At 52.9% G+C, this 10,557-nt stretch overlaps 1 protein-coding gene across 6 annotated transcripts in view; it reads right to left on the bottom strand.

Moving 5' to 3' along the window:
• Positions 1–1,175: 1,175 nt before the first annotated feature.
• Positions 1,176–10,557, bottom strand: part of SEMA5B (semaphorin 5B) — a 125,353-nt gene continuing 115,971 nt past the window's right edge. For 5 of the 6 annotated variants that reach the window (XM_081538022.1, XM_081538011.1, XM_081538015.1 and 2 more), the window contains 11 exons: positions 7,157–7,274; positions 6,828–7,009; positions 5,658–5,801; positions 5,321–5,468; positions 4,951–5,176; positions 4,404–4,622; positions 3,776–3,946; positions 3,524–3,673; positions 3,145–3,189; positions 2,505–2,710; positions 1,176–2,268 (listed from right to left, as the gene is read on the bottom strand). In XM_081538022.1, coding sequence (XP_081394148.1) covers positions 2,110–2,268; positions 2,505–2,710; positions 3,145–3,189; positions 3,524–3,673; positions 3,776–3,946; positions 4,404–4,622; positions 4,951–5,176; positions 5,321–5,468; positions 5,658–5,801; positions 6,828–7,009; positions 7,157–7,274 — 1,768 coding nt within the window. In that variant the 3' untranslated portion in view covers positions 1,176–2,109. The remainder of the gene's footprint in view (positions 2,269–2,504; positions 2,711–3,144; positions 3,190–3,523; positions 3,674–3,775; positions 3,947–4,403; positions 4,623–4,950; positions 5,177–5,320; positions 5,469–5,657; positions 5,802–6,827; positions 7,010–7,156; positions 7,275–10,557) is intronic. The other variant, XM_081538028.1, reaches the window with a different exon arrangement.

Genomic DNA, 10,557 nt, shown 5'->3' with positions numbered 1-10,557 from the left:
GTCATGCCTCCAAAAACACAACAGGTTTTACAAACAGAGAATTCACGGTGTGTGTATGTGTGTGTGTGCATGCATGTGTGGTGTGTGTTTTGCCATGACACACATGGGTTTACCTCCCACTGTTACCATTCCAGCCACAGTGGCTGGGCATACCACAAGAATTCTCCATGACTACTTCCTCCAGACCTGAACAGTACCAGGCATATATGAGTGACCCCTGTGAAGCAGGCACCCTGGGCCCTAGAACACTCTTGAACTTCCCTGTCCCTACGAAGTCCAAGGGAATCCAAAACCCCAAGATCTAGCACAGAGCTTGTAGCTCTGCATTCACAGGGTGAGCAGGAACCCAGTGAGGAATCCCCAGATAGAGGGATTTGGGGATCCCCAGAAATCCTCGTATGTCCCCTGAGCTCTGACTGGGCTCCCCCTCGGCCTGAGGCCACTGCTGTTGCCCTTGTCCCTGTTGAGCACAAAGGTCTCCAAGACACACGGTCCAGGAATGCTCTTTTCTTCCTCCTCCTCTCCTCCCCAAGATTTTCTGCCTCCTCTGTCCCCAGGATCTCACACTTCACAGCCTAACCTACAAGTAGATTTTGCTGGGAATCCTGTAAGAATTGATCCAGCCAATTAAGTCAGGAAATTGCTCTCTAAATTTAACATGTACATCAGTCTCATCCAACATGGAAGCATTGATTTGCTGGGCTGAGACTTTGAGGCTATTTTGATTTAATCCAGCAAAAACTACAGCAGGCTTCCCCCACCTCACAGGCTTACTCATTCCTCAGTCAATTTTGATTTATTAAACTCAGCAATGTAAATACCTCATAAAATACCCCTCATCAATACTCCCCTGCTGGATTCACATATTTCCACTGTGGAGCCTGATAGCGCTGCTAAGGGAACAGGCAGAAATTTCCTGTTGTACTGCCTTTAGTTTTCTTTGTGTCCCTACTTGTGAATTTGTTTATCTGTAACCTCTTTTCCAACAAGGGTTTAAGGCAACATGTGTGTGGAAATTTATTCACAAATGGCAAGTTATCCTCTATTAAAGTCAAACTCTACTTGGGTCATCTGCCCCACTGTGAGAGGACCATCTGTCACCCCAGTGCATTGCCCTAATTGATCAGACCATGCCAAGAAGAGCCCACAAACATATGCACGAAGACAACGTTACATTTGGAGACTGGGTATCATCTTTAATTAATCATGCCACAGCCCAACATCCTTTTTGTTGCTGTAGCGGATTGTGATTGTGTATGTATGTGTGTGTGTGTTCCTGAACAGATGAGGAGCCAGCACAGACTCCCAAGCAGGTCTCAGCCAACAGCTACATCGAGCAGCAACTGGAAGGCAGTCTCCAGAGCAGCACGGGGGCTGGACTCCCGCCTCCCTTGCTCCTGGGCTACAATTCGTGCACTCTGAAGGAAAGGCTGAGGGATGTGCCAGCCCAGATTAAAGGACTTCTCAGCAAAGATCAGCCTCCAGCCCCCAGTCCTCACTGCCTCTGACCGGAGGGATGTCCCTGGGCCATGTTCAGACTGCTAGGAGAAGGTGGACAACCTGGGCCAGCTTTGGTCCCCATGTCACACTGGGGCAGCACCACGATGGCCCAGCCCTGGGCAGAGAATCCAGAACCATTAGGGCCATTAGATTAGTTTCTTTCCAAGATAATCGGGATGTGGCCCAGGCCCTTCCTGGGGCCAGCCAGAGAGGGGCAGACTCAGCCCATGATAGCCACACAGGCTATCATTTCCAACCCAAACCTAAGAGCCTGCCTTCCTGATGTCTCACTCCCCAATTCCCTCACATGCCTAGGAGGTCCACAGCCCAGACACAGCAGGGGAGATCAGCATGATGGTGGGTTGCAAGCAGGCCATGAGAGACCTGGGCTGAGCCAGAACTGCAGCCACGTGCCAGCCTGAAGCCAGCCCTCTCCCCCATGGTCACTGCCAACCAGAGCTCTCTGAAGCCAGATGGGACCCCCGCAAGGCAAAGCAGCAAGTTCCTGGCCTACTGCAGAGGGAGAAAACCAAACTGGCTCCACCGTCCCATCTCCACCTGCTCTGTGCCTTTGGAAGGCAAGGAGCCCAAGTCCCCAAGACAGTGATATCAGCTGTTGGGGAAGCACCGTTGTCCAGGTGAGGCCTCAGGCCGGAAGCTGTGTTTGTTCAGTGGGCTTGGGTAGTAGGTGGTCGTGTACACGTTGGTCTGCTGCAACGGGTAGAAGTTGGCTCTGTCATCAGGGATCAGGTTATTCTTGTTCAGGGTCTGTGGGAGAAGGAAGGTACCAGAGAGGAAAGGGTGAAAAGGAGAGATGGGGTAAGGGAACAGGCCAGGGCAAGGAAGTCAGGAGCCCATCGATGAGAGAACATTCTGGCTGTTGACACAGTGTTCTGTTTATAGTACCACTGCTCCCTCTGAGAGCCCATCCCAGTGATGCCCAGCTTAGCACTAGGACCCCTGCACCCTTCACCCAGCCCCTGCTTCTACAGGAGGGCTCTCACCTTGAATTCCATGGGTGTGTACTTCTCATTCTTGGGAGTGCCCCCACCCTTGTAGTGCAGGTGGTTGGGGGTGGCGGGATGGACGAGCGTGGACTCCTGAGCCTGGTGCTGGCAATGCTGGCAGGACAGGTACACCGCCAAGGTCAGCAGCCCAGAGCCCAGGAAGCAGGAGATACCTGTGGCCACCAGGTGGATGAGACTGAACCCTGGGAGAGCAAGAGGCCAGAAGTAAGGAAAGGGCCACTGTGAAGACCCCCCACCAACTGCCTCCCAAGAGGAGGCTCTGAGACATCAAGGGCTTTGAGGCCAGAACTATCAGAAACAAGGAGGCTGAGTGGCCTGTCACCAGGGACCTGTCTCACAGGACCACCTGTGGCTTGGGTCAGCGGAGGCAGCCAGTGGTGTGGAGTTGCGTGACTCCTCTTGAATACAGACTAGACGACCACTTCTTAGTTGGGGGACAAGGGTGGAACTGCCTGGACTCCCCTACATATGGTCTAAAGCAGTGCAGGACCTCAACAAGGTCTGCGAGTCCAGAGCGAGAAGCAGACTTCAGATTTTGGAGTAGGTGGGCCTCCTCCGTGTAGGGGTGGTGGTGGGTAGAAATGCAGCGTTGTGAGCTGGGGCAGGTTCCTTTTACCTCCACAGCTGGTGGCCTCATCCACACTGGAGGCAGGCAGGATCACTGCACGGAGACAAGCAGAGTGGGTGTCAGAGGCAGGGAGGGGAGGAGACAGGTCCCTCTTAGTGCTCGGTGTGTCTCTCTCGAAGGATCCCTGGGTCAGCAGTAACCTGTGGGACTGGGACTGGCGACTTTCATTCCCCTTTGTCTCCACCTGAACCCCACCTCTAAAAAGGGTTGGCCCATCCACTAGATGAGGAGGGACAAAGGCCCGAAGTGTGTGAACGTCCCACTCTGGCGTTTCATCCCGCACCCCCCAGAATAGTTCAGAAGGGGAAGGAAGTTGGGGACTCAGAGCAGAGAGGGTGGGTGTGAAGGTGCTGGCTAGAAGACCCACCAGGAATCTCGCTGTAAGGGCAGGGGCGGCTCTGGCTGCTGTTTCCAGCACAAGCGCTGGGCCCAGGGAGCAGCTCCTCACAGTGCCTGTCACGGCTTTGCACTCCGTCCTCAGTGCATGCACTCCACTCAGACCACGGCGACCAGCCTTCTGTGGGTTGTGGGTTGGGATGAAGTTAACCCCTCAGATCTCATAGTGGGGATGGGCAGGCTCCACAGGTGCTCCCCAGATCCTGCCAGACGTACTCAGTACCTGGGCAGGCCTGTGTGGCACACAGCGCCTCCTCTGTGTGCAGCCCGAGGCAAATGTCCTCACCAGGGGAAGGCGCAGGGCTGGTACAGGAACGGGTGCGCTGGTAGTGGCCGCCACCGCAGGAGGCTGAACACGGGGACCAAGCGGTCCAGCAAGACCAGGCACCCCGCACTGCAAGGCATGGGGTGTGTGAAGAGGGGCTGCGGGTGCAGGTAGGGCCCAAGACAGTCTTCCCCCCATCCCAGGCTAGGTCACTCTGCCCCGGCCACCCCACCCCTACAGACCACTGTGAGGGAGTGCCTCCTCCCTTCAGGGGAGGCAGGGGAAATGCAGGCTGCAGAGAAGACCCCCAAACCCAACTCCATGTCAAATTAAACACCTTCTCTGGCTAACCCATTAGGGGAGAGAAAACAGCAGCACAGAGGGTGAGGAAATGCCTGGTCCCTGGGAGTCGCTGCTGTGTCCATTTTCAGGGCCAAAGAAATTGCTCTGGGGCCCTGTGTGCAGAGTGGGCGGGGAGGAGTGGTCTCCACGCATGAGCTGTGGCCTGGGTAGGCCTGGGAGTCTCCTAGAGCAGGGTTTCCTGGGCGAGGGGTTCCCTGGGCAAGATTCCTTGGTGGAGGGTTACCTGGACAAGTGTGAGGGTTGCAGTCCTGATACTCAGTGGCGTCACCCACGCAGGGCAGGCCCCCGTTGCGGGGCTCGGGGTTCGTGCATGTTCTCTTGCGGACGCGGAAACCCAGCTCACAGTCCCGGGAGCAGGAGGACCATGGGCCCCAGGCGGCCCAGCCCCCACTCACCGTGAGCTGGGAGGCGCCCCCGCTGCGCAGGAGATCCTCCACCAGGGCTGGGGGAATAGAGGGGGCTAGCTTTAGCTACAGTCGCTTCAGTCGTGTCCGTCTGTTTTTCGACCTCATGGGCTGTAGCCCATCAGGCTGTCCATGGGATTCTCCAGGCAAGAATACTGGAGTAGGCTGCCATGCCCTCCTCCAGGGAATCTTACCGACCCAGGGATCGAACCAGCATCTCTTACGTCTCCTGCATTGGCAGGCGGGTTCTTTACCACTAGCGCCACCTAGGCCTTCTCCCAAACCGCAACCCTTCCCCGGCCACGCGTCTCCCAGCTCTCACTCCACCTCCCCCCCTTCCCCGCTCCCATCGCCCTGGGGCTGTACCGTCAGTGTCGCAGGCTCCTGAGCCGTCCGCCGGGCAGGTTCGGGTTTCCATTCTCCTCCGGCCAAACTGCAGCCCGTGGGGGTCGGGCAGCGGCGCGCGGCAAGTGAAGCGGAAGCGCTGCTCCTGCCGCGCCCCGCCCTGGGTCACGTTCACCGGCAGCCACGGCGTCCACGGCGTGTTGCGCCGCACTTCGGGGCAGGCCTCGGGGTTGCACGTCTTGAACTCCTTCGGGGTAAGATCTGGTGCTGTCTCACAGCCGTGCAGACCCTGGCCTGCCCCAGCGCTCCGACCCCGCCCCGTCTGCCCTACCCCGGGCTGCGGGTCCAGGCATCCATCCCGCGCCCACCCCCGCCTCGGCCGGACCCTCACCACGCCGCAGCCCGGGCAGGAGTTGCCGTTCTCACAGGTCCGGCGGCGCGACTGCACGCCGCCCCCACAGTTGCTGCTGCACTTGCTCCAGGAGCCCCAGGATGCCCAGAAGATGGGCACCGGGCAAGGCGTGTTTTCGTTACAGAACCTGAGGGGCAGAACGGGAGGAGCCATTACTCCTCCTTTTCCTATGAGAGGTCACTGGGATTGTAAGACTTGGGAAAACGAGGGCCCACTGGATCACCCGGAGAATCCAGACCACCTTCTGGGGGGCCCAGGAAGTCGGGGACCTAGGGGCTGGCTTGTCGCGGACACCTCCAGCCACACCCTAGCTCACCGCTCCTCCCGGCTCTTGCCCACGCAGATGCGGCCCCCGTGGCGCGGCGCAGGGTTGCTGCAGCTTCGCTGGCGGACCTGGAATCCGATCCCACAGGAGGTGCTGCACAGGGCCCAAGACGACCAGGGTGTCCACGCCCCGTTCCTGGTAGGGCCGGAGGGGACAGAGACAATGACCCTGCTCCTAGCTTCTCTAATCTAATAATATCTGCATAGAGGGGTTTTGTATTGTTGTCAGGAAGTGCCATTCACGGGAAATACAATAGCTCCTAACCAGACCATCTCAGGAATGACCTACTCCTGCATTCATTTGTTCACTCCTCGAACGTGGATTGAGAGCCTTCTTCCATACATCAGGCTGTACTCAGGGTTAGAGCACAGAGATAGAACATGGCCCCTACTTGCAGGGACAAAGGACATGTTCTCTAGAGAAGAAGTCCTTTCCCATCTGTAAACTTTGTTTCAAGCCTGGTTGGCTGGCAGACCCTTACAAATTTGGGCTCTACCACTAATGGGCTGTTTAAGGCTGAGCAAGTTATTAAAATCTTCTGTGTTTCATCATGCTCTTATCTTTAAAGTAAGGGTACTGATTGTATACTACTCCAGGAGGGTGTTGTGACGGTTAAGTTAATAAATGGATATAAAATTATTTTAAGAGTGTCTGGAATTACAGATTATTTATTTTAACCACTTTAGGGAATCCCCAGATAGTAGGCAGTGTGTAGTAGGTAGTAGGCAGCTCTCTCTATCTACATATATATATATATATACACACACACACACCCTACCAACAACCTTCAGGGAGGGCACTGTAACCCCCATTTAGAGAAGCTCAGAGTGATTACGTGGCTACCACCATCCCATGCTGTCCCTTCAGTTTGGGACTGCAAGGCTTACTGAGGCTATAGGTTGTCTAGGAGTGACTCCCATGCCTATCCAGACTTCCTCTTTGTATGAAAAGCACCACCAGGCAGACATGTCTCTCCCACTGGCATGGAAACTCTTTCAGGCCTCAGACCTCAGACCTCAGCCACCTGTCCAGTACCCTATACAGCCCTGAAGTATTTTCTGTCCCTTAGTGCAAACACCTGGCTGGGATGATGCCCTATTTCCTCTATTCCCCTTACTCCATTCCAAGGCCACCGCGGGCAAGCCCTGTATCCTCACATACCTGGAGCAGTTGGCAATGTGAATGGCTGGCCCCAGGCAGTCGAGGCCCCCACAGCGGGGTCGAGGGGAGTCACAGGCTCGGGACCGACACAAGCAAGAGCCTGAGTTGTCCCCATCCAAGTGCTCACATGGTTGCCATGGTGACCATGGGCCGAAGCCCCCATCCCGAGTCACATTTCGCACCTGTGGATACACATCGGGAGCAGGACCCTGTCACCCGAGGCAGGAGCAAGGAAGACACAAGGTCCTAGGGCTGTGGGGACACTGATGGAGAGTTGGCCTGAATTCAGGGGAAGAAGTCCCTGGTAGGGGCTACAAAAGGGTGCTCACAGGACATGCTGTGATGTTCTGGGTCCAGAGGCTCATGTTGGAGCTGTCCTCGAGAGTGCTGCAACGTTGCTGCTTTCCATCCCAGCCGCAGTACGGGTCCCGTGCCCCAAGGCAGGCCCTGCCAGACAGAGGTCCGGAGCCTCAAGCCCACTGGACTCCCACCCTCATCTGCATCCCAAGAATACGCCTGGACACTCCTCTCTGGACACCTCTCTCATCCAGGTGTCTTCCACAATAGTAACTAAGTTCCTTGACTAGTTACTGTGTGTCAGGCATCATTTTAAGCACTTTACAAGTGTGAATTAACTCAGTGCAACAACTCAATGAGGAAGGTACTGTTATTATCCCTATGTTATATGGAGGAAACCCAGAGCTAACCCTGGACTCACACTCTTACCCTCCAGAGCCTGCACACTTAACCAAGAAACTACTGCCTTGCCTGAGTCTGGGTGTTCCACACTGTACATCTAGGGCCACAGGCGAAGATGTGGTGAGCAGAAATCCAAAGAGGCAGTACCTCCCTGCCAGACACTATGATTATAGTGATGGAGAGGACCTTATAGATGATCTGTCTCAGTGGTTCTCAATCCTGACTGCACATCAGAATCATTAAAGGAGCTTTTTGAAAAGTACTGATACTTGGGCCCATCCCAGACAAAGAATCTCTGGGTGGGTGGTAGGGGATTTAAAAGCTTGTGGATGATTCTAGTGGGAGCCAGGTTGGGAATCGTGGGCATCCATAATACAAACTTTTTGTTAAACAAAGGAAAAACAATCACAGAGAAGGGAAGAGGTATTTCCCAAAGAGCACACAAATTTTACATGGCTGAGCTGGGGTTAGAATCTAGGCCCCCTACCACAACCACCACCACCACACTCTTCCCCTTACGCTTCTGCCTCCCAGCTGGAGGCTGTATCTGACTTCACACACCAAGTAAACATGGGCCCATGCCGTAAAGCATAGATGCAGGGGACACCTGGACATAATCCAGGGTTACCTGGACATCCACATGCTTGTGCTGCTCAGTGGCAGGGCCCAGAGTCCAGTGCATTAATATCATAAGAATAAGCTCAAACTGGGATGGGCCAGGGGTCACATCCCACGTCCCCTTTCCCAGGCAGGCCCTCAGGGCTGGTTGATCTGCAGTAAGCCAGGAGAGGAATGGTTCACACACTGGTGCACGCCTCAAAGCCCCCACTTCTCATATCCTAGGCTCCTCTCTTTCCTTTCTCATTCTGACTTAGTCATTGTATCCTCTACAGTTTTTAACAACAAAAAATTGTATCTCTACCAATAAGACTTCAAGGAGGGGGAAAAGAGTATGGGAATTAGGGAATCAGGATGTGCTATCCATTGCTAAGTAAACACAATCTCAGCTTCTGGACCCTGAAGGAAGTTCCCTCCAACACCCAGAGAGCCCACTGCCAATCTCAGGGGATACCCTGGGTCCCTTCTGCCTTCCTTTCCCCAACTTCCACTCCCACTGAGAGGGCCTGCTGCAGACAATCTAGGAGAGCACTGAGAGTGGGGCAGAAATCAGAGGTTAGAAAGCAGTAAATGCTGGAGAGGGTGTGGAGAAAAGGGAACCCTATTACACTGTTGGTGGGAATGCAAACTAGTACAGCCACTATGGAGAACAGTGTGGAGATTCCTCAAAAAACTGGACATACAACTGCCATATGACCCAGCAATCCCACTGCTGGGCATACACACTGAGGAAACCAGAATTGAAAGAGACACGTGTACCCCAATGTTCATCGCAGCACTGTTTATAGTAGCCAGGACATGGAAGCAACCTAGATGTCCATCAGCAGATGAATGGATAAGGAAGCTGTGGTACATATACACAACAGAATATTACTCAGCCATTAAAAAGAATACATTCGAATCAGTCCTAATGAGGTGGATGAAACTGGAGCCTATTATACAGAGTGAAGTAAGCCAGAAAGAAAAACACCAATACAGTACACTAACGCATATATATGGAATTTAGTAAATCGGTAAAGATAACCCTGTATGCGAGACAGCAAAAGAGACACAGATGTATAGAACTGTATTTTGGACGCTATGGGAGAGGGTGAGGGTGGGATGATATGGGAGAATGGCATTGAAGCATGTAAATTATCATATGTGAAACGAATTGCCAGTCCAGGTTCGATGCATGATACAGGGTGCTCGGGGCTGGTGCACCGGGATGACCCAGAGGGATGGCTTGGGGAGGGAGGTGGGAGGGGGGTTCTGGAAAGGGAACACAGGTACACCCATGGTGGATTCATGTCAATGTATGGCAAAACCAATACAATATTGTAAAGTAAAAAATAGATAAATAAATAAATTTAAATTAAAAAAACAAAACAAAAACAAAAAAAAGAAAGCAGAAGAGGCTTGGGGTGAAGGAGGTGCTGCATGACAAAGAGAGTGGGGGAGGCCACGCCACGACCTGAGTCTACAGAGGGATTTTTCCATTGGCCAAAGGGGCCAAGGCTGCCTAGCCCTGAAGGGATACACGAAGGAGTCAAGGGGGTGCCCCTTTTCATGTCTCTAGGATAGAATCTTCCTTTCCTCTTGAAGCTTCAGGGAAAATCACCTGTCAGGGGAGTTCTTTATTTTCAGTGAGTTCAGTAGGCCATATCTGGCTCCAGAGAGAAAAGAAGTTATATGAAGACCTTATAAAGAAGAGGGCGGGGCTCCCCTCATTGCCAGAGATCAAAGACAATGCTCTTTGACCTCATATAAGTGAGACAATGCCTGGGGTTTCAGTGAGTGACAGCCTCGCTGATTGCCAGTAAGCACACCGTGGCCCACCTGGAAATCCAGAATGCTCATCTGTTGCTCAACACTATGTTTCCACTTTGTTCTTTCAAGCACAATTTGTGTAAATTATACAATGTACAGGTGCTCATGTTTTCATTCAGGATCAATGGTTTGGTCTGGGAGTGTTTCACCAGCAAATGAGTCAAACTAGACATCATGGGATTAAATATAATACATGTGCAAAAGTAGTCCCAGCAACCGGCGCTTTTGAGGTTCTGCGCTGACATTTGGGCCAAATTTGCTGTGAACAGATTGAGTCAATCAAAACTCAGTAAAGCCCATTCCTGAGTGTATTTGCCTTAGCTCTCAGAAATGGGTATCAAACTCAAGAAGCACTGACATGGTACTTCACAAGCAGCACAGATTAAATAATAAAAAGAGAACTAGTCATGCTAGTGATTAATAATAATACATATGAGTCTATCCATCAGAAACAACCATATGCCAGAAGAGAGAATGGATAAGAGTATAAAATTTGAATTGATTTATACAAGGTAAAAACAGAAGATTCTGGAGGAATGCAGTTTGCCTCATGCTACTTCTTTCATCTAGAGCCTAACCAGTTCTAGAACAGTTGTTCCCAGTC

The sequence above is a fragment of the Giraffa tippelskirchi genome, chromosome 2, assembly GCF_054371585.1.
Source record: "Giraffa tippelskirchi isolate mGirTip1 chromosome 2, T2T-mGirTip1v1.2.pri, whole genome shotgun sequence".
NCBI lineage: Eukaryota > Metazoa > Chordata > Mammalia > Artiodactyla > Giraffidae > Giraffa > Giraffa tippelskirchi.
The sequence above is the reverse complement of the archived record's forward strand: the minus strand, read 5'-3'. Positions and strand labels throughout refer to the sequence as shown.